The sequence below is a fragment of the Corvus hawaiiensis genome, chromosome 16 (assembly GCF_020740725.1).
Source record: "Corvus hawaiiensis isolate bCorHaw1 chromosome 16, bCorHaw1.pri.cur, whole genome shotgun sequence".
Lineage (NCBI taxonomy): Eukaryota > Metazoa > Chordata > Aves > Passeriformes > Corvidae > Corvus > Corvus hawaiiensis.
In genome coordinates, this window is record NC_063228.1 from 7061780 (window position 1) to 7084861 (window position 23082).

The 23082-nt window shown below is 45.0% G+C and overlaps 2 protein-coding genes across 6 annotated transcripts in view; both read left to right on the forward strand.

The window, feature by feature from the left end:
• The first annotated feature begins 1863 nt into the window (after positions 1–1863).
• PRPSAP2 (phosphoribosyl pyrophosphate synthetase associated protein 2) lies at positions 1864–16789 on the forward strand. Of its 3 annotated transcripts, none has more exons than XM_048321105.1 (12): positions 1875–2014; positions 4157–4276; positions 4705–4855; positions 5998–6050; positions 6176–6242; positions 7176–7348; positions 8277–8392; positions 11855–11910; positions 14191–14339; positions 14841–14911; positions 15449–15595; positions 16105–16789. In XM_048321105.1, exons 3-12 carry the CDS (start codon positions 4737–4739, stop codon positions 16261–16263), a joined length of 1110 nt encoding a protein of 369 aa, XP_048177062.1. In that variant the 5' UTR covers positions 1875–2014; positions 4157–4276; positions 4705–4736; the 3' UTR covers positions 16264–16789. The 3 variants fall into 3 exon arrangements, with proteins under 3 accessions (XP_048177064.1, XP_048177062.1, XP_048177063.1); XM_048321106.1 differs by having other exon boundaries at positions 4157–4219; XM_048321107.1 differs by lacking the exon at positions 4157–4276 and having other exon boundaries at positions 1864–2014.
• Positions 16790–18674: 1885 nt separating this feature from the next.
• Positions 18675–23082, forward strand: part of SLC5A10 (solute carrier family 5 member 10) — a 38524-nt gene continuing 34116 nt past the window's right edge. For all 3 annotated transcript variants that reach the window (XM_048321102.1, XM_048321104.1, XM_048321103.1), the window contains exons 1-5: positions 18675–18785; positions 19853–19924; positions 20722–20826; positions 21433–21492; positions 21675–21779. In XM_048321102.1, coding sequence (XP_048177059.1) covers positions 18675–18785; positions 19853–19924; positions 20722–20826; positions 21433–21492; positions 21675–21779 — 453 coding nt within the window. The remainder of the gene's footprint in view (positions 18786–19852; positions 19925–20721; positions 20827–21432; positions 21493–21674; positions 21780–23082) is intronic.

A 23082-nucleotide genomic window follows, 5' to 3' on the forward strand; every position in this document is an offset into this window, starting at 1 on the left:
CCTTTTTGTCCTAAAAGCCCTGAAACAAAAAAACCCCACCTGCTTGGGTCAATGATCCTGAATCAACTGTATGGCAGCACCAGCCTGGAAGCAGAAAAACATGACTGGGAATGGTGGGGGTGGCGATTTGGACCTCAGAGCAATTTGGAAGAGGATGTAGGAAAGGCAGAGGATCACCGCAGCATCTAAGAGGCTGATGGCCTCTCTGCTCACGTATTTCAAACCCATGTCCTGGCTTTGTGAGCCTGCAAGTGGAGTGCTTGACATCTGCTCCAGGGCTCCAGGTTAAATGGCTTCTCCTTCCCCAGCTCCCAGTCTGCTGAGAAAAAAATTCAAAAAGGAGATGAAGAAGTCTTGGAATGTATGAAGCAAGAAGCAAATGTGAAATCTGGGGAAAACACTGGCCTGTGAATATTTAAAGTGGAAAATGCAGCTTGTACTGGCGGAAATGCGGTTTCAAACTATGAATTTAATGTTGTCCCTTCGCAGGCATGTTTGGTGAGCTGGCCTGTGGCTTTTCCTCCTCTTTTATGTTAAGGACAGAAATATCTGCTGGGATCCTCAGCCTTGCTCCAGTGCACCCTGCAGTCCAGGAATAATCAAATTTAATTGCTTTTTGTGAGAAAAGCTACAGCAGAAAGCACCTGATTTGTAGCTTTATGGTAAATGCTAAAATTCTGATCCATAAAACGCTGTTCAACTGGGGTGTACTGAGAAGTGTCATTTAAAACAGGTTCTAACTGCGCAGTCTGGGGAAAAAACATGGTGTTTGGGTTTTGCATTTAAAGGAGGGATGTATGTCTGTGTGGGATGACTGTAATTTCCTCAAAGCAGTTTTGTCATAGATGTGTTGGGATAAAGCTTTTTTTTCTTTTTAAACAGGGTGACTGAAATAAGAGTCTCATTTCAGATGTCAAAAGAATCTTCATGCAGTTCAAGCCATGTATGTGGCAAGGAGAGTCCTGAGAGGACTCTGGATAAATCGTGTATGCTTTTGACAAGGAATTGAGAGGCCACTGATAGTTTCTGTTCTTAATTTACTTTCCAGAAATGCCTCTTTTTCTATAAACACTTTGCTGATGGCAAAGACCTGGTGGTAGCTTAGTGTCCAGCAGGGATGGAGAGGACCGGCCCTAGAGATGGAAACACCTACAGCAGCGTGGCAGCCGCCTGTCCATCCCTCTGGTGGGGATGCAGGTGTGGGAGCTCCAAAATAATGGCACCCTGTGGACTTCGTCACTTTATTCACGTGGATTTTGCACCAGGGGTAATTTTTGGTGGGGAGGGGCAGCTGAATTATGGTGTTGAGGTCCCCACATTATCCCAGCTGGGGACTCAGATGTGTCCTCCTCTTTCCCAGCAAAGGGCAACAAGGCTCGTGATGGGTCTAGAAAATATATTTTATGAGGAATGGCTGAGCTGGGTTTGTTTAGTCTGGAGGATGCTCAGCCCCTCATCGTTCTCTTCAACTCCCTGAAACGATGTTGTAGTGAGGAGGGGGTTGGTCTTGGAAACGGCCTTAAGATGAGACACGGGAGATTCAGATTAGATATTAGAAAAATTCTTTTCATTGTCCGTGCGGTCAGGCATTGGAATAGGTGCCCAGGGAGGTGGTGGAGTCACCATCCCTGAAGGTGTTGGAAAAGGCATTTGCCGCTGGGTGATGCGGTTTCGTAGTAGTGCTGGCTTGATGGTCAGACTGGATGATCTTGAAGGTCTCTTCGAACCCTCCTGATTCTAAGATTCTGTGATTCCAAGACCCCGTCCCGCAGCCCCCGAGCGCGGCGGGGGAAGGGGGAAGATGGCGCCGGGTCCCCTCAGCGGCGAGGGGGGGGTGGGGGGGGCGTCGCCTCAGGCCCGCCCCGCCCGCCCGCGCTCCCTCCCTCACGCCCCGCCGCCATCTTGCCCGCGGAGCACCGGAGGGGCTGAGCTCCGCCGCCGCCTTTGCCTCTCCCCCTCCTTCCCCTCCGGCCGGGGCCGCCTTTTCCCGGGGCCGGGGGGCCGGAGTCGGCAGGTAAGGCCTTCAGCGAGGGGCACTCCCACCCGCTCAGCCCACTTCAGCCGGCTGTGTGGGGGCAGGACATCTCCCTTCCCCACACGGGGTTCCGACCCCTGAGAAATGGGCTACGTCGCCCTCCCCTCAGGGGATGGAGACCCTCTCCTGGGCGGCCCTTTTTTGGGGCTGCTCGGGCTCCCCGCAAGCCCCACAGGTGAGGGGCACCGGCGTGGGGCTGCGGCGTGCCCGGGCCGCTCTCAGGGAGGAGGGATGGGATCCACAGGGACCACAGGGCCTGTGTAACCCACCTGGAGCATCTGAAGGACTGGTAGGGAGGTGGAAGGGTCTGTTAGCCCAGGGGGATCGGTGAGTTTGGAGGGATGGGAAAATTCCCTCTGGGGAGATTGGTGAGAGGGTGCAGATTCCCTCCATCCCATGGGGTCCATTCCTTAGTACCATGGTTATCCCATCCAGTTATTCCTGCCTCTGTTGCTTTCTGTGTGGACATGCTCAGTTCATGGAGGCGTAAAGCCGTGTGTGTCCAGTAATTGTTGTGCTCATCATGATGTGTCTGTGTAATTGTGTGCAGCACAAAAGGAAAGGCAGGAGTTTGTGCTGCAGCCTGTTCTTGATGCTTGTGTTCAACCGTGGAAGGTTGGCCCATCTCAAACCAGAGGGTTATGGTCCCGTGTACCCCTGTGGAGTCATGTCTTTGCACATCTAATAAAGTTCTGTGAGCTTGCTTTCATCCCAACACCTGTTTGAAGGTTGATATATCCATATGACTCTTGAACTGCAACTTCCCTGCCCACACACACCATAGCCCACTTGTAGCTGCTGAAGTGCATCCACAAGAAAGTCCTTGACCTATAGTTATGTGAAGAGCAATGTTCACTGTTGCTTGTAAATACATCAGTATCTTACTGTGGTGTAAAGTGCACCCTCAGCAATAGTTGGGAGCCAACAACTCATCTTTTCAGATTTCATAATGCTCCTCATTTCTCTAATCCATGAAACAAGGCACATAATTGGATAAAAAATATGCCATCTGAGCACTCTATGGATGCTTTTAGTAACATGGAAAGGTGCCTCCACGCTGTTCCCATCCAGGCACATAAGCAGGGTGCTCTCATGTGATGGTCTGAGACCTAAAAGCGTTTCAGGTCTGTGCTCACGCTGGTGGATCCAAGATGGATCTTGAGCACTGTCACGAATATTTGATGTGTGATGGCCATTAGTTGACAGCTGGGAGTTGCAGAGAGTGAATGAGCAGCAGAACAGAGAAACAGTAGCTAGGAAATGGGGTGGTTTTAGGTACTTCGTTTGAGAGGGATACTGGTCTTGCTTTAGGGATATGGGGGGCCCTTCTGGTTTTAGTGCAGTGAAACATTCAGACGTTCTGGGGGCTGAAATGGTCGCTGTTTGTGCTCGGTCTCAGCACAGTTTGGATGTTTCTGATGACAGGCTGGTTTTCATTCACAGCAGTTGAGCAGAGCTCAACCTTGGCATCAACAGATTTTTTGTTAGGAGGTTCCTGACTCGACTTTGGCTCTTCATGAGAGTGAATTGGGTTCCTCTGCCAAAGATAAACTGAGTGAGACTGTGTCTGGTTGTCAGGGAGGTGTGAAGGAGTTTCATTACAGACCTAGCCAGCTGTTCCTGTAAATACAAAACTCTTGTTTTTCTTTTAGTTGCTGTTTTGGAGTACTTCATTGGTGATACATCATCAGCTTTTTCTAACCAATTACATGTGCCTGTTAGATAATTCTGTTTCTCAGCAGGGAGATGTTTACCAGGAAAGAAGTTACTGATTTAGCTGTAACTTTGAATTATGCCAGTCACATTTAATATTTCCAGTCCCCTACATAATACTGAAATGGATGATGAAGGATTGGATTATTTATACAGCAGAAGTGAAGTGCAGCAGGATTTTGAGTTGAATGCTGCTTCGATCTATCCAGGGCTGCTGGTCAATGTGATCCTTTCTTTCCTTTTATTTGACTAAAATTTTATAGTAGAAGTAACCGTGAAAATGTGATTTACAAAGCATAATAAAAAGATGGAATCACATCAAATCCTTGGCGAGATTAGTGCCTTTATTTGAAACATAAAAACAAATGATACTGATTTCCTCCTGATATTTTTCTCCTGTTTTCACAGGAGAAATATTGCTTTCAAAGAATGACAACAGCTGCTTCAGCAAGTGGATTTGCTGTGCAAGAGGTCATTATTTACAGCTGCCAGCTTTATTGAATTCTTCCTTACATTTCATCCTTATTTGTAAGTTTATAAGTTACTGCGAAGTGATGAACAGAGACTCAGCTATGGAAATAGATTCTTCTAGCCAGGACCCAGGAGCTCTTTGAAGCTCAATTCTACGCAACTGTCTTTGTGATCTTGGAAACGTCAATAAACGTTGCTCAGTTCTGGAAAATGAACTGGACAAGCTGATGGAAAAAAGTATCAGTGTTATGGGATGATAGCCTGAGGAAAACAGTTAAAAAGGCAAAAACCTGTTGGTGCTAGAAGGGGATGTTGTCTTGGGGGATCTTTGGAGAGCTGTAGGGAAGCTATTAAAGGGGGGATAACAGATACTAAGGATGCTGGAATATCCAGGCTTCTGGGAAACTGCATTTTCTAAATAGAGAAAATGTGTTTATTTTTTGTGGTTTTTAACATGGATTTAACATGGATTTGATCTCTTGCAGTCTTACAGAAGCGGCAAAACAACTTAGGGTTGATGTTTTGTGTGCCATCAACTGAAATTGGGGCCATCATGAATATCACCAAGGGTGGGCTGGTGCTGTTCTCAGCTAATTCCAATTCCTCATGCATGGAACTGTCCAAGAGGATTGCTGAGTAAGTAAGGTCTGCAGGGAATCTTGGGGTCTTGGGGTTATTCTGATGGGACTTGTTTTAGTGGACGCTTGATTTCCCTATTTAAGGAAAGTTACATGGGAAAACTGCTGTGGTTTGCAAGAATATGGAGTGTGCTCTATTACAGATTGTATTTCAACAGCTCAATAACAAAGAGACTAACTCATGTTTGAATTGTTCCGTGGCAGGTTGTGATTGGCTGCAGCATTTTATAGGAAACACGGGGGCTAATTAATGTTTGGATGGTGTTATATCATCATGGCAGAAGTTTTCTTACTCCTTGTACTGGGTTTTTTTTTTAGGCAGGAAAACTATATCCCTCCTGCTCACTGTATGTTTTGGATGGGAACATTCCTTTAGCTTAGGTCCATGAATAGCTTCAGCAGAACTTTTAGGACTTAAGTAAATTTTTACTGTGCTAATTAGGATGTGTAAGTTTACTGGGAATATTGGACAGGATGGATTTCTTCCAGAGGCTTATTTACCCAGAGTTAGGTGTGATAGGATGAGAAAGGGGGATGCAGAGGAACTCAGGTTACATGTGGAAAGAATTTGGGCCTGAGTGCAGAGTATACCCTGGTCTCCTTTTTGTAGTGATGGGGTCTTGCTAATGCTGACAAGGGATAAATACAGCAGATATTTTTCTTCCGTTATCCATAATATAGTGCTTGCTACTCTTTCCTCTTCACTCTGCATTGAGTTTTTTCTAGAGAAGAATGATTTAAAAGTGGTATTTTTAAGTATTGTGCACATGTAGGTTGCCACACGTGTGTGTGTGTGTGTGTATATATATATATATATATATATATATATAAAACAGGAAATATATTAAAAATTAGAAAATGTTACATGCTTTAGTATTCCAGCGTTTTTCTCCTGCTTCTTGTCCTGAGCTTGACTTGAAAATAAGTTTAGCATAGTCTGGAGTGCAGCTTTTGGAAATTGTAGGTGCTTTTTAAAGAAATGTTCACTGTAATTACTGGTTTTATGGTTTGGGATTTTCTTTCCTTGGTTTTCTCCCACGGAATGCAGCCTTTTCAGTAACTATTGCATTATATGGGATTTACATTGGTTTTGCCCTTCCTTTCCCCTTATTGACTTGCACCTTTTTTCTGTTCCCACAGACGCTTGGGAGTTGAGATGGGGAAGGTTCAGGTTTATCAAGAGCCAAACAGAGGTGAGCATTTAGTTAGCAATACTGGAAATGTACCTGAAGCTGATTTGCATGTGTTGGTTCCCCTTTTCTTAGACTCTAAAAGGAGTTTTGCTCTTGCAAATATTACATATTTCTCTTCTTGGCAGAAACACGAGTGCAGATTCAGGAGTCTGTGAGAGGAAAGGACGTATTTATCATCCAAACAGTTTCAAAGTGAGTAACTGTTTAAAGACCCTGTGTTAGCATTTGATGTGGGCTGTCCATAGGAATGCTTCTGGTTTTCATTTTTAATCACCTTTTATGTTTGTGATATAGTGTAGTAAGTTTAGATTAACTAGATAGAGGCTTTTCTTTGTGGAGGGTTTTTGTTATTGGTTTTGTTGGGTTTTTTATATGTACACAAAGACAACTTTGGCATAAGCTAACTACTGTTATTTTAATTTTTAGTGAATATATCTATAAAACCTTCCCCTTGATCTCTGCATTCTTTCCTTAAGTGTATTCTTTTGCTTATGTCATTCTCTTTAAACTCTTCTCTTTTCAGCTCCCGATCTCTAGCACTATCACAAAGTTCTAGATGTAGGAGGAGTGTTTCCTGGGCAATGTGTCCTGTGATTCAGAAATTCTTTAATTTTATGTGAGAAGAACTTCACAAATGCTTAGACTTTTTTTTAGTGGGAGCAGAAATAGTAGATCTGAGTTGATGACCAGGTCTCTAAAGAAGTGCCCTCTTCATCTCTTCATTTAGTGCAGAGAATAGATGCTAATTATTAAGTATTTAGCCTGTTGTTGGCTTGAACAATAGAGGAATATGTTGTAATATATGATGTTTTCTTTAAAAATCTATGTGGAAAAAGTGATATTGGAGATGAATTATGGGCTACTTTGTTACAGCAACCTGGTATAACAAAAACTGCTGAATTGTCCAAAATAGCCAATTAAAGAAAAATAGAGAAGTGTAATTTTTGTGAAAAATTAAAATACTGCATCCAGGGCACTTGTCATTCCGAGGGGCACAGCTGAATTCTTAGTGATGTTCACTCAGTCAGCATACTTTGGTATGAAATCCCTGGAGTGGGTGTAAATACTGTGTTGAATGCAGGATTTTTGTGCACCAGATACAGAAGCAGATGTTTCTCGTTGCAGGGATGTGAATACCACAATCATGGAGCTCCTGATCATGGTGTATGCCTGTAAAACCTCCTGTGCCAAAAGCATTATTGGAGTGATTCCTTACTTCCCCTACAGCAAACAGTGCAAGATGAGGAAAAGGGGCTCCATTGTCTCTAAATTGCTGGCCTCGATGATGTGCAAAGCTGGTAAGAATGTGGCTGTCCTTAAATAATCAGGGCAAGGGGGGCTCCTCTGTCAGCTTCCAGGTTTAGGGAGATCTGTGCACAAATTTGGACTCTGCTTAAAAATAACTGCCAAGCTTTTAATGTGTTTAAAACCTACATAAAAAGGAGAATGTAATTAGAAATGTTTCCAAATGATGAGCTCATGAAAAACCCAAATTTGGTTACAACCATTTTACATTGCATTGTGCTGAGCTGGCAAAATTAGTCTTCTGGGCTGAGCTGCTTTGGACTGTGGTATCCACCTCTCATAATACCATCCTTTGCCTTTCTCACAGTCTGGAACAGTTTTGCCTTGTCATTTCTGGCCTGTTTTTTACTTGTTGGATGAATGCACTTTGTCCTTTACATTTGAGACCATGTGGGAGAATGAGATTATTCATTTTCACAGCCTTCAACACATTTTCTGCTCCTTTCCTTTCACTCTCATCCCTGGGAAAAAACAGGCAGTTATAACAAACTGTGTGATCTGGGTTGTTATTTTGGGAGAAGTGGTTTTTGATTAGGAGTTTGGCCCATTTTTCAGGAGTTCAAAACTCTGATGAGCATGCCAGGGTCTTGCTGTGGGACATGGGACAAATCAGTGCTTCCATTTTGTCCCATGTCCAATGGAGAAGGATCTTGCCTGCCTCAGTGTGGCACTGCAGAGTCAGTTATGTGCAGTGTTCTGAGGTTCCTTTAAAAAAGTCACTGTAGAAGTCTCAAAACATATTAGTGCCAGTGTGCTTAAGAGTAACATAATTTATTATGTACTTTCACTTAGTGTTCTCATGCAGCTTAGAGATTTTTCTGGATAAACTGCAATGAAGTGAAACTTAGAAAAAGAAAGTATCTCTTCTCTCTTACTGTTCTTGATGTGCTTCTCTGTAAGTTTTATTATTCTCTTCTAAAGGACTAACTCATCTTATTACCATGGATCTACATCAGAAGGAAATTCAGGGTTTCTTCAATATTCCAGTTGATAACTTGAGAGCATCCCCATTTTTACTCCAGTACATCCAAGAAGAGGTGAGGAAGGCCTGTTATTCCAGTTTGTTTTTTAGATTCTTTTTTTGTCATGTCTCAGGGCATCTGAAACAAATACCTCTGAAAAGATTAACTCTTCAAACTGAATTTTAAGGGGGGAAGGGTCGTGTTGGGGTAGGGAGTGGTGTTGGGGCTGGTGGTTCTTCTCTTCCCCGCGTGTTTAACTTCTGCTTTCATGAAGAGCTGGTGTTTTCTTACTCATGCAGCGATGCTGTTTTTCTTTTAGATATATTCCCCTAACACTGAAAAAAAATAGGATTTTCTTGCTCTTGATGTTCTCTTCCTTTCCTATTTCTAGTTTCCTTGACATTCATAGGATGGGCTGCTTGTGTGGATATAAATTTAAATCACGTAATAAGAAACACTTTGGAGATTGTAAACTATGAGAGAGCCATTGATTGTACTCCAAAAGTAAGACTGGTGGGTGGAAATCTTACCCACTGTTTGTTCAGGCTGCATGTCTTGACTTGAGGAGCTTAACTTGGGATGATCTCTGCCTCCATTTCTCCATCCTATTTTTATAAGGGTTTTGAGAAGTGCTACTGGTAGATTCACCTATACAAAATATATAAATGATAATTGTAGGTATAAGATGCACGTTAAGCCTCTGACTAATGGTAATTTGGAATAAAGCAAGTGCTTTCTTCCTGCTGAGAGAAAAGGTTTAGCTCACTCTTGCTTTTGAATCCAAGCTTTTTCTTTTTATAGAGATAGGAATGCCTCAATGTAAAAAACAAAACACACCCCACCCCGCCCCCTTAAAGAAACCCAAACCAACATGATTTTGTTATGACAGTATTAAAATCTGTTTGGGGAATCAGTTACCATTTGAGTCTCTTATTATCATTTCATTTGGTAATAGAGTCAAAGAGGATGGCAGAACAAAACTCCAGGCTCTGGCTTTGGCACAGTCATTCATCTTGTGTTTGAGGAAAGAAGCGTTGCACATTGTAAGCACTTCCTAACTTAAAAGAACAAAACTGGAAAACCAAATACACAGATGCAAGACAAAGTTGTGCTTTTATATGTTGCTTAAAAGTGTGGTTTATGGTTGATAACAAGATCATGGTCCTGATTTGGTCTTGAAGCACATTTTGATTCCTGAGCTTTCAATGGTTTATACAGAATTGTTGCAGCTTTGAGTCTGGCGCTGCTGTGCAGTCTAACAAATGACCATTTGTAGAGATCTGAAGTATATGTAGAGAATTCTTGAAAGATACTTTCAGTTCTTCATCCTTCTGCTCATCCATGAGGGGACTTTCTAAAACCAGAGTTAACTGAATGGATCTGATCACATGGGATCTATACTGGCAAGTACCTTCACCAGCCAGATCATTTATAGTATTTTTGCTTAAAACTTTGATCCCTCGCTGCTCAGGAGGAATTTAGTATTCATCTCAAGTTCCTGGTGGCCACAGCTTGCTGGATATCCTGCACTGGGAATGCCAGAGCTTTCAAAGCAGAGCAGTTGTGATGGGATATACTGAGGAGCATGAAATGGAGTCTGGTTTGATAAGAATGAAGGTCACTTAAAGAACATTTCATTGAACGTTATGAGAACGAGGGCTTGTAGTTGTTGCCTGTTGGAAATTTATTCCTAGATGTGAAGAGAATCACTTGCTGTTCTGGGATGAAGACACTCCAGTCAGTGAAATCCTGTGACAGTAAAATTTTCCTCTGTATGCCTGGCAGATGTTGGATACTTGGTGGCTTCTCTTTCCTTTGCGCACGTGTTAATCCCAGAGTGACGTAGCCCTTTGTTACATGGACTTGTTGACACCTTAATGTCTTTTGGATGACATTTCTGACTTTCTGACTTCATTTTTGAAGAGCTGAGAACAAATTTGGTAATTTGGCAGGGGAAAAATGAGGCAGTGATGTCTGAACAAGATCAAAGCTTTTATTATGTCAAGTGACAGGCCCTGCCTTGTCCATACCTTCCGTCATGTTAATCTTTGTAGCCTCTTGTATAACTCAGTGTTTATAAAGGACAGAACATGCTGAATTCCCAGTTTATAGGTGGAGTTACTAACATTGTGGATTATTAATGTTGCCTGACGTCCTCAGAAAATTTCTTACTTTCAGTTGGCTGAACCCTTGCCCAAATTCAGAACTTATTTTTTCTTTCCCATGCCCATGTCAGGTAGAGCTTTTGGAAATACTCAGCCAGTGCAGTGTGTGTGTTTGAGGGTAAGATTGTGGAAGAACTTACTTTGCCTGTGTTTGCAGAAACCCCAAGTATTTCTGTGCTCTGAAATGGGTATTTGACGTCTGCCAGCAAGGTGGTGAGCTGCAGGACAGGGTGTCATCCCCACAAATCTGTGAAATTACATCCCTAACAGATCAATTTGCAGGTATTTAGTGAAGAGTCTTCCATCCCTTAACGCTGGAATTCTGAGGACTGGGCCTGCTCTGTAGGACTTTGCTGTGATTTTTGGATAGGATGACAGACAGGTTCTCTTTAAGCTGCTCTCCGTAGAGATGGATCATCCCAGGGCAGCACAGTGAAGGAAAAGGCTGAGTTTGCAAGGAGTGGGGTAAGATGAGATACCAGAGGGAGTGTAGTTGTAGTTGCTGTTGGAAAGGAGGACTGGAAGTGTGAATGGTGGAATGCTTGAGAAGGTACAGACAAGCAAGATGAGTCTGATGTGGAGTCACTGTTTGTAGGGAAAATGGAGATGAGGATAAGAAACTTTCGAGAGATGGGGACTAAAATGCACGTTAAATGTGGAACAGGAGTCTGGAGTGAAAAACCAGTATGAGAATGGGGCAGGGGCAGCAAAAACTGAGGAGCAGACTGTGCTTGTGAAGCCTGACTGAAACACCTGTGAGATCTCAGAGGGAAACCCAGACTTCCTGGCCTTGTCCTTCTGGTGCTGTCAGCGTTTGCGGCAGCATCTCCTTATGTTGACACCAGCGTGGAAGAGTTTGCAGCACTATGAGACTGTGCCTCCAGGATCAGTGCAGTGACTGTGGAAGTTCTATCCCTTCTGATCATCCATAGAAAGAGTCAGTGTCATGTGATGGGAGAGGTGTGACCTCTCTTGGGGTACTCTATAAAGCAATAGGAAATGGTAAAATGCTGGTTTTTAGTGATGAAAGACAATTTACGTTGAACAGGAAACTTTTCTTTGATGGTTTCCTGGTTTTTTTAACACTTGTGGGTGTAACCCTGATGTCCTAAAGCAGTTACTTTTCTGTTATCTGTACTATAAAATGGGGTTTATGAAAGGTACAGTTTGAAGTTAATATGTGAATTTTCTAAATACCTGTTTTTACTGAGCTGTCAACCCTAATCATGTACCATGGATTCTGAGGTTGCTTTCTTAGGTAAAATGTTCAATGCTTAAAATTATTCTGGCAAAATAAACTTCTCTGATTCTTACTGAGTTTAAATTTGTCTAAAGATATGAAGTAGACATTGCTATCTGTTATTTACTACAGATACCAGACTACAGGAATGCTGTAATTGTGGCCAAATCTCCTGCGTCTGCAAAGAGGTGGGTAAGATCTGCTCTCTTGCCTTAGAGCAGGAAATCTGTCGGGATTTTGTTCTTAGGATCAAGTGAAGGACAGATATCCAGTAATTAGGAGATGCAGCCTTCACACCCCTCCCAATTCTGCTCTGTCAGCTGTGTAGTTTTTACATCATCACTGTAATCATAATAAATCTAAGGAGAGTAAAAAAAAAACAAAAACACACAAAAGGATGGGTTAAATCGGTGCAGTGCTTATGGTAAAGGTTTTTAATCATGTTATATTTGTGTGCATTTACATTATAAATTTCCTGCTGTAAATGAGGAAAAGTGGCTGGAAGTGTAATGCCATTAATCCAGATGAGTTTCTTAACATGGGCATAACTAAGAACATGGTTGATCAGATCCTAAATACAGATGGTGAGACTGGGTTTGCTGTTTGAGATGATTGTGTTTGTGAAGTCTTTGGTGGTTGAATGACTGTTCTTAATCCATGAAGCTTTTTAGTTGACTGTTCCTAAACTCTGGAATTACAGTGCTGTCAGCAGGCACTGCAAGAGCTGGATGATGGTTTAAGAGATGCTGTATTTACTGTGCTGACAAACCAAGAGTTTGTTGAAAAGTTATTTAGACTTCCATACCAATGAATTGTGATACTCTGTGTTTTTCTTACTTTATGTAGCAAATCACCTTTTGTCATCTTTTTCTCCAACACTACTTTTTGTGATTTCTTTTGTTTTGGCCAGGTAATTTTACATTTGTTTCTTTTCCATTTCTTGTCCACAGTGTCAGTATTGCCTCTTGGGTGGAGGCAGGTGTTTGTTGCAGCATTTTAATGCTTATCCAGTAATTGTCAATGCCAGCAAATAGATGAGTTGCACATCACACAGTGATTTCTGGAGGAGAGGATCCCAGAACTGTATTGTTTAGCTTCTTCACATGTTCCTATGAGTATTTAAGGCAGTATTTGAGGAGTTACATTGTATTGGGAGAAGGATGATTGGATGTTTCAGCCTAATCCAGGCTGAAAACAATCTAGGAAGAGACTTTTGATGAATGCCTGCTTGTGAAAAAGAACCCATGCGTGGTGAAGTTCAGAATGTCTCTGTGGTTTCTGAGCTCACTGGAAAATTAATAAATCATTTTACTGTTACTTTGAACTTTATTCAGTTTAATACTGCATTTTAAGGTAATTATTATGGTTTTATTGATACGGTTATGCCTGCTAAGTCGTAACTCTTAATGTTTGGAATAATAATTACCTGTAATTAACTACTTGCAAAAATAGTATAACTATGATAACCACAGGGTGGAAGATTCTTCATTTTTAATTAAATGAGTATCACGATGGGCAAATTATTCTCTGGACTTTTGATTGTTTGGATAGTTAAACAAGGCTTAAGGATAGAGGAGATGATTCAGGCACAGGTCTGAGATGCTGATGTTAGAGCAGAGTGAATCACTCTGGATTTGCTGGGCTTGCTTGGACCAGAGGAGACTTGGATGAGTGGCTTAGGCAGGATCCCAAATCCTTGGGTGTGCAAAGTAAAGTGGGATGGATGTGCTAATTTGAATTTGCTGCTTCCAATATCTGGGATACAAATTCCTATTTTCCTGACTCTCTGCTTTTCCCACTCCCCCAGCTAACCTTACACTTCTTTACAGAGATTTCTAATTTTAGTTGAAGAAATACTGCACTGTGAAGGAACTTCATGTCAGCTAATTAAAAAATCCAAGCTGTTCAACTCCAAGTGTGGTTTGTCAGGCAGAATGATCGTCTGGCTCCCCTTTTCCATAGGGTATCTCGGGTTATGTGTCAGCAGGTCAGGGATATTGTCTTGATTTAGTACTAAAATAAACAGGTGAACACTTGTTTTCTCTTTTCATGTGAATATTTTTTTTCCTATTAAATACAGACAATCCAGACATCAAGGCTGTTCTTGGTTACTGTTAGATGTGTCCTGCTAAAGCATGGGATCCCAAGGATGCTGAAGGCTAGGAAATGTTATTTTGGCTGCTGGGCAAAGCAGAAGGGAGTAGTCAGCATTTTGTGACTTGCAGCATTTATCCTGTTGCTTTAAGGCCCATATGGGCACTTTGAAGGTTATTCTGACTTTAACAAACCTGTTAAAAACAAGATACTGAGAGACAACTGACTTCTTCCATGAATTCTCCTAAAATTTTAGGATCATTTGACTTCCCTCTGAAACCTTAGAAATAAAATGGAAATAGATTAGGATTGTACATATGTGAATTATTTTAAACTTAACCTTTTTCTGGGTTCTTTTAACCCTTTCTCTGCAGGGCACAGTCGTTTGCTGAGCGCTTACGGTTGGGAATCGCCGTGATCCACGGGGAAGCTCAGGATGCTGAGTCTGACATGGTGGATGGTCGGCACTCACCTCCTACTGCCAAATATGTAGCTGCTATCCACCCCAGTCTGGAGATCCCCAGTAAGTAAGTGTGTGTGGGAAAGTGTTACCTCTTGTTTTCGTGGGTTTAGGGGTTGGGTCTGGCAGGGATGGATTGTCTAAAAGGAGTGGTTCTTCATAGAGGAAAAAAAAAAAAATCTTTCCTGGTGGGGGGAAAAAGATTCTTTCTTGCTTGAGTATGGATGTGACCTACAGCTGCACCACCAAAACTGCAGTGCATAAACCCAGCTTGGGTGACTGAACTGGCTGTGTCTGCAAGCCACTCTGTTTCTGTGTTGAAATTAAGAATTAATAGAATTGGTAAACAATTCAGATATAAATGAATATCGTTAATGTTTTAATTAAGCTTTAAAAAATTATTTATGTATTAGAATCCTTCTGGTTTTCTCAATAATGCTGTTGAAATAGTTGCTGCTTCATGTCTTTAATAACTCCAGCAGCTATTTCCATACTTGGAAGTAAATTATATAAACTTTCTCCTTTCTCCTTTCTACCCCTCTAAAAACATTTACCATTAATCAGTGCTGATTCCCAAGGAAAAACCACCCATCACAGTTGTTGGAGATGTGGGAGGAAGAATAGCTATCATTGTGGTAAGTGAGATGCCATCACTTCTCATAAATGATATTAAACATGTTAAAGTTTTAGAAATCGAGTAGCTGTTCTGTATCAGCCACTAAACTTTGGTTTCTGGTGGACTTCTGATAGCACGGAGCAGCATTGAGCACACTCACAAAGCTGACTGGGAGCAATGAAAGGATCCACTCTGGAAAGCAGCATTTGGACCTTGTTTCCATGAGTTTCCATTTCTACATTCCTGGAAGTGTTCAAGGCCAGGCTGTGTGGAGCTCTGAGCAACCAGGTCCAATGGAAGGTGTCCCTGCCCATGGCAGGGCTTGGAATGAGATGATCTTTAGGGTCCCTTCCAACCCAGGCCATGCTATGATTCCTTGATTCACTCATGATTTCTCTAAAGCAGAGTGTAATCTCTTACAAGGTTTGTCAAGGAAAAGGGCAATTTTCTGATAGTTTGGGGTTTGTTACACTTGGTGAAGCTGTAGCATTAGTCAGACGTGTTGCGTTGATCTGTCTGATGTGGTGAACCCTCAGTGACTCTGGGATTTTGGCAGGATGACATCATAGATGATGTTGACAGCTTTCTGGCTGCAGCTGAGACCCTCAAGGAGAGGGGGGCCTACAAGATCTTTGTCATGGCCACCCATGGCCTGCTGTCCTCAGACGCTCCCCGGCTGATCGAGGAGTCTGCCATTGATGAAGTAAGTGTGGAGTCTGAGCTCTCATCAAATTATTTGGGGTTTTTCTAAACTAGCAATTTTCTCCTGATTTGTTCATTGAAATATGCTGGCTTTAAGGATTTAGATGGGAGGCTCCTGGATTCAAGCTTTCCCACTATGGAATTGTGTGCTGGAATATTAGCATCCACATGTCCTTAAATTATAGCAGTGGGAAGTGGTGAGATGCTGGACTGTCAGTATCAGCACACCTTTCCCTTCAGTGGGTGGGATATTTTTGTCCCTTCCTCTGGGCCTGTGTGGCAGAATGAGTGAAAGGGAGGAGGGACAGTGCCTTTAGTATCCATGGATACATGAAATCTATGGCAACACATGGCTCTTCCTAAGATTGTGACCCTGACAGTAATGCAAAATGTTGTTTTGTCAGCCAGGGTGGTTTTGTGGGATCTGTAAAACTCCCTTTCACATTTCCAATATGAAAGGTGGAAAACACAACAGAGATACGTTTTCATGATCTCTTTTTCTTCCTGTAGGTGGTTGTTACAAACACAATTCCACATGAAATACAGAAACTTCAGTGCCCTAAAATCAAGACTGTGGATATCAGCATGATCCTGTCAGAAGCCATTCGCAGGATCCATAATGGAGAGTCCATGTCGTACCTTTTCAGGAATATAGGAGTGGATGATTAATGTTTCTTCCTCTAAAGAAATACCCCGGGCCAAACTGGAAGCAAACAGAGAACGAGCTGTGAAGCGTCGTGCTTACTTTAATATTTCCATTGAGCCACTTCTTGTTTTCTCTTGGTTTAAGTATCAAGGTAGAACAGTTTTTAAGACTTTTTTGGGTTTTTTTTTTTTCTTTGCAGGGTTTTTTGGGGGGTGGGTGGGATAAACATTTTACAAAAAACTGTTCTAGTTGCTTTTAGGTTAGTTGCACTATACACAATGGAAAAATCCCACAAAACACTTGAGGCAAGAATTTGGCTTCTAAATTGAGCATTCCTTTTCCAAAGCTGCTTGCTACAAGTGCTTTAAACGATAACAAAATGAAGTGACTGTATAATATTTGCATTTTAAAAGCCAAAAAGGTTGTACTGTTGTATGCAGTTCAGTGATTTTGTAGGAGTGCTTTTATAGAAAAGCATATGGAATATGCACCTGTATTTATTTTCTGCGACAAAGAATAAAGACTTGTTTTGTGTGAGCTTTCTAAAAATGTTCATGTGCTGGTCCTTTATCTTCTAAACTGTGTGTCCTTAAGTATGGCAGGTGGATGTCAGGGAGCAACAGGGACTTGCTCAATGCTGCAGGTTGCCCAGAGAAGCTGTGGCTGCCCCATCCCTGGAAGTGTTCAAGGCCAGGTTGGATGGGGCTTGGAGCAACCTGGTCTAGTGGAAGGTATCCCTGCCCATGGCGAGGTTTTGGAACGAGGTGATCCCTCCCAACCCAAACCATTCTGTGATTCATTGACCTGGGAATATTGTGGGCAGGGTGTAGGTTCCAGCTGGTAAAATCCAAGTCGGCTCATCACAGGTAAACTGGGGGGTTTTTTAGGGGGTTTTTTTGAGGTTTCTTGCCTGCCCTGAATGTGTTGATGAACTAAAAAAGATGCCATAGTGCAGAGCTGAACTTGTCCAGGTTTGTTTTCCCAGCTCTCCTTGGGCAGGTGTGGGTGGAATGGCCAGCTGACTGCCAGGCAGCTCCCAGTCCCAGGGACTTCAAGTTCCTCACCTGTTTCAAAGAAAACAGTGGTGGAACTGATGAACATTTAGAGGTTGTTTGGTTTAATCTTTCCGTCATGTGCTACAAATGAGTATAAAGCTTTTGGCATGTTCAGAAGTGAAAATTAACCTTTGTTGACATCGTTTCTACATTGGAGACAAACTTCCAAGGACTTTGGCGGGTTCATTGACTTTGAAAGATAAAACCAGGTCCTTTCCTTAATGGATACACCAAGCTGACTTATTGACACGTGTGGGTACTTTGGATGTGTTAATGCAGGTCAAATTCCAGCCGAGCACTGAGGGGGAAGGTCGGTTCCTCTCACGGATGTGCAGAGCTGCTCCCGGTGCTGCCACGGCTCCTTCAAAGAGAGGAGAGCTGCTGACCTGACTCAGTGATGGGCACGTTAACTGAGCTGTGTTTATTTTGTTAGTGAGACCTTGTGGAAGTGTGCTGCCACTTGGGAATGAGCCAGCCAAGCGTGCAGCGCAGCAAACTGATGGCTAAATATCCAAACCCATGGGTGCCTGTCTCGTGTTGGCTTTTAAAGGAATAGCTGTGTCTCCTCTCTCCAGAACTCCCTGACAGGAGGGTGCAGCCAGCTGGGGGTTGGTCTTCTCTCCCAGTTAACAAGTAACAGAGCAAGAGGAAACAGCCTCTAGATGCACCAAGAGAGGTTAGGTTGGATATTAGGAAAAATTTAATGGGAAGGGTTGTCAGGCATTGGTACAGGCTGCCCAGGCAAGTGGTGGAATCACCAGGGATTTAAAAGCAGTGTAGATGTGGCACTTGAGGACGTGGTTTTGTGGGGCTGCTGGATTAATGGTTGAACTCAATGATCTTAGAGGACTTTTCCAGGCCAAATGATTCCATGATTCTGTGATCTCTTCTGTGGGGGTTTCTCCTGGTCAGCCTTCACTGCTGTGCCAGGCTCCACTTCGGGCATTCACCCAACTCCTGTTTGATCTTTGCTTTAAAACATAGAAACCCCCCAACTTTGTCTAGTTTCATGCAGAGCAATTATGATATTGATGAGGGCTCGGGAATTTGGGAACAAACTGCATCCATGAGGCTGGATTGCTGGTCCTTTGGCTATTGATAGTATTGGAGTGGTGGAAAGGAAGGGAAGAACATGAGGCATCACTTGGACATTTTTCAACCCTGCTCATTTATGAGACACCAAAATCAAGTGATTTTGGCTCCCTGGGGAGTGGAGAGGGGTGGGAAGCAGTGGAGGCCAGGCTGCCCACCCAGGTACCTTTGGAAGCACAATTCCTACTGCTGGGCTGTTTAATGATAAATGCGTTGGGCTGCTAACGAGTTACTAATTCAGTGACTGTCCCTGTGAGGCTGAGGATGAGGAAGGAGGCAGAGGAATGATGGAGCTCAATTCCACTGCTGGGTCTGTTACCCCCTCACAGCAGTTCAGCATTGCTGACCTCGTTGTTGTAGTGGTTTATTTTTCCTTAAACGTTGGCGTGGGAATATGGGTAAGAGTCTTTTGTTCCTTTCTGCTTTCTTGTTTGAATAGTTTTCTTTTCAGGGCTGGTTTTTCTGTGTGGAATTTCTTGAATGCTTTTATTGTTTTCTTGTAGTTTTCACTTGTGTATTTTGTGTTGTGCTGTGTGGAGACAGGCTGGGAGAGCTAGGGGTGTTCACCTATTGAAGAGAGAGGTCTGGGGATACCTTAAAGCCCTTTCCAGTGCCTAAAGGGACTCCAAGAGAGCTGGAAAGGAACATTGGAGTGACAGGACAGGGGGAAATGGCTTCTCACCACCCGAGGGCAGGGTTAGATGGGATGTTGGGAAGAAATCCTTTCCTGTGAGGGTGGAGGGGCCCTGGCACAGGTTGCCCAGAGAAGCTGTGGTTGCCCCTGGATCCCTGGAAGTGTCCAAGGCCAGGTTGGATGGAGCTTGGAGCATCCTGGAATAGTGGAAGGGGTTTGGAACAAGATGAGCTTTAAGGTCCCTTCCAACCCAAACCATTCTGGGATTCTGTGACTTGCTCTGTTTTGTGTAAATCTTCTGCCCCTTTCACCCCCTATGGAAAGGCTCCTACAGCCTGGGAGCAAGGTGGAATTAACCATGGAATTAACCAATTAACCATTTCTCCGCCAGCCTCTGTCTGCGGGGTGTGAGCAGCTCTGCCCCTTGTCTATTACAGGGTGTTGAGCCAAATGCCCTGATAACAGCCCTGATAGCAGAAACAACCATCAGCTACAGCAGTTGCAGATAAAGACTCTCCAGTCGCATTTATTCTGCCTTGCAGAAAAATCCTGGCCAAAGCTGGGTCCTATTAGCCAACCTGTCTGCTGGGGATGGCACGAGGACAGGTACATCCTCCCTGCTTCCCCCTCTCCAGGTGCTTCCTTTGCTATTCATGGCTCCAGGTACCTGGGGTGCAGCCACCTTTTCATGTAATTAAGCTCAAGTTGCAGAGCTCCCATTAATTATCGAGTCTCCTGTCTCTTGGCTTCTTGTCTGGGAGACTTGGGTCCTGGTGACTTGTCTGGGTTTTTAGGGAAAGAGTGCCCTGTGCTGATCTTTCCTCCTTCCAGTCTTCCTGCAGGGTGAACAGGAACACTGTCAGTGGCTATTTCCTTGCTGGGAGAGACATGGCCTGGTGGCCAGTAAGTACAGACAGACCTCTGTCCCTCTTGTGACACCCTTGACACAGGGACATCCCCACCACTGCCACGCTGAATTCCCTCCCTGCTTTCTCCACTGCTTGCCCATGCTTTCCCCCATCCTGTCCACCTGCTCCTGCCAGAATTTACATCCTCGGAGCTGCGTTTTCCTTCTCATTGCACAGAGTTTGTTGGGTCTTCTCACAGGCTGCTCTGAACAAGGGGAGGGATCCGTGGAGCCAAACTTCCATCTCCACCATTCCTGCATGCTCCTGCTGAGTCCAACAAACTGCATGTCCCAAGTTTCTTTTTTCCCCTCTTATTTCTGTATGATCTTGACGAGCTGGCTGTAGGTCCTGTGTCTGGCACTGGCTCCTTGCACAGGGGCACCTCCTGCAGGGTGTGAGGCCACTGTGGCAAACACAGCAATGTGTGGCTCCTCATCCTCCTGGAGACAAGAAAGTCAATCCCAAACCCACCAGGGATGTCCAGATGAGCTGGGTTGTGGGAGCATCACGTTCAGCTACCTGAAGTTTATGTGCTAAGGGATTTTCTTGCTAAATACACACACATCCCTCATCCCACGTGGGGGCTCTTTGGCCACACTTTACTTTTAGAAGCAACTGGAGCCCTGTTGCTCCAGTTCAGACATTATTTTTTCCACCTCCTTTTCCTGCATTATCCCCTGGGGAAGCACCAAAGCTGGCCCAGCTGGCACGGCTGCCGTGCCAAGCCGCGGGGAGCCGGCCTTGGGCCACGGCACCTGCGAGCACCTGCAGCACCTCCTCTGCTCCCCACAGATCGGCGCCTCGCTCTTCGCCAGCAGCGAAGGCTCCGGGCTCTTCCTCGGCCTGGCCGGGACCGGCGCTGCCGGGGGAATCGCTGTCGCCGGCTTCGAGTGGAATGTAAGAAATGTGCGGTGTGATTAAGACAATGAGTTCTGTCGCAGCAGATGGGCCATTTCACAGTCTCGAAAGGTTTGGGAGAAGCCGTGCAGGGGGTAATTAACACAACCCTGCTAACTCAGCTGCTCCAGTCTCTAAAGCATGTACTGTGAGGCTGGAGTCAGCTCAGCTCCACGTGCTCAGGGAAAAGGACAATTTGGAGCCGAGTTCTTAATCCAGTCCCTGCAGGTCCCAACAGGGACGTGACTGAATAGGTCACCCATTCCCTGCTTCCCCACACGTTGTATCCAAAGTCCTTGGGTCCTGCAGAAAAAAAAAAAAGGCATTTAGCTTGTGTGGTGCTCAAGGAGTTGGTGGGAAATGTCCAGTCAGGAGCTGAAGGGCTGAAGGAAGCGGGTTCCTGCTGGCAGGGGTGGGGGGGGGTCTCCACCATGACCCTGTGCCTGTCATCTGAAGCCATTTGGAAGTGTAAATGTGCCCTTGAGGGTAAGCCAGAGCTGGGTCAGGAGCAGGGGCAGCTCTAGCACTGCAGTCAGTGTTGAGCTGCAGTAGGATCCATTTTTTCCCAGTTTTTTCTGTTTGTTCCATGTTTCCCCTTCCCAACAGGCGACTTATGCTCTTCTGGCACTGGCCTGGGTGTTTGTGCCTGTCTACATCTCATCTGGGGTATGTACAGCTGCCCTGAGCCTGCTGTGGGGAGCGTGGCCTTGGACAGGTCCCCCACTTCCAGGAATCCCATGGGACGCCTGGGTCCTGCTCTGGGAATAACACTGTCCCCTTGCCCTCCCAGGACCATCCCAGGAGGATGGGGCCTGGGCAGGGCAGTGATGGTTCTCCCTCCCTGGCAGATTGTCACAATGCCTGAGTATCTCCAGCGGAGGTTTGGAGGGGAGAGGATCCAGATGTACCTCTCCAGCCTGTCACTCCTGCTTTCCATCTTCACCAAAATCTCGGTGAGTAGTCCCCCTTTCAACTCTGTGACCAATCCAGGACTTATTTCCAGCTCTCAGAAGGTTATTTTTGGGTTCAAACCTTGTGTAGCCTAACTGGGGGAGAGCAGTTACTGCAGGATGCTCCAGGAAGGAGTGGGACAAAAAGTGGGAGTTTGTGGGCAGGTGCTGTGTGTGACATCCCAAGAATTCATAGGTAGATCCAGCAGCGATGGTCCTTTCCAGGGCGCCCCGATGGATGTGTGGCTGTGTGTCAGGATTCCCAAACTTGCCTTGTAGCAGAGGTTGTGAGTGAAACGTGCTCAGAGGTTGGGCTGCGTTGCCTGGGTTTGTGTCCATGCTCTGGCAGCGATGCTTTCTGGCATTCCCAAAGGACCTGGCAGAGCCAGGGACTGAGCTGGGAATATATTCTTTCCTTCGGGGCTCATGGGTTTTCTGAGGAAAGGAAGCCTTGCTGCAGCTAGAAGCTCTTCAAGCCTGTACAGAATGTGCCTGATTTCCAGGCACTTTTCCACAGGGATGTTTCCCCCTCATTTTAACCTCATTCACAACTCCCCGTGTGCAGCCTCCGCTCACGCTGGTAACCATGGGAAGAGTTTATCCGAGGTAAAACAGCTCAGGAGCCTGTGATACCAGGTCTAGGGCAAGCAGGAGAGAGCCTGGCACAGACAGCCCTGGGGGGCTGGAGACAGCGAGACAGAGATCAAGAGCAAACAGCTCAGAAAAGCTGGAGAGAAACCTGCCGGAGGGAGCAATCCTGCTCTGATGGAACAGGTGGATCTGACCCGGGCTCTGCCGCGGCTAAAAGAAATGTGCTTTTGCAGATGGCTGGCTGCAAGAAAAGAGCTTTTGCGCGAGCAGAGGCTGTCTGAGGCAGGAGGGGCGCTGCTGGCGCCCACATCGAGGCGCTCAGCGTCTGTCTCTGCCTTCACCAGCTCCAGCATCTGTGAAGGCACCATCGCTCCCTGCACGGCGGTTCTGCAGCCCCAGGCCCTGGGCTGAGCTGTGGGGGGAGCTCTGGCTGTCCCTCTGAGGGATGTGGAGGATGGAGCAGCCCAACCCGGGCTCTCTGTGCACATCCGGCCGCGCTTCATGCAAAGGGAGAGGCTGCATCCGCCTTGGACAGAGCTCAGCGCTGCTGATGGGAATCCCTGGCTTCAGGAGAGCCCTGTCTCTCCCTCCTGAGCTGCTCTCTGACCCTGGGCAGATTTGGGCTTAACAGGCAGGTTGCAGAGACATTGCAGCCCTCTCCACAACCCTGCTGGCTGGCTCAGGGCTTCCAGAGTGGCAGATGTGGCACTGGTGA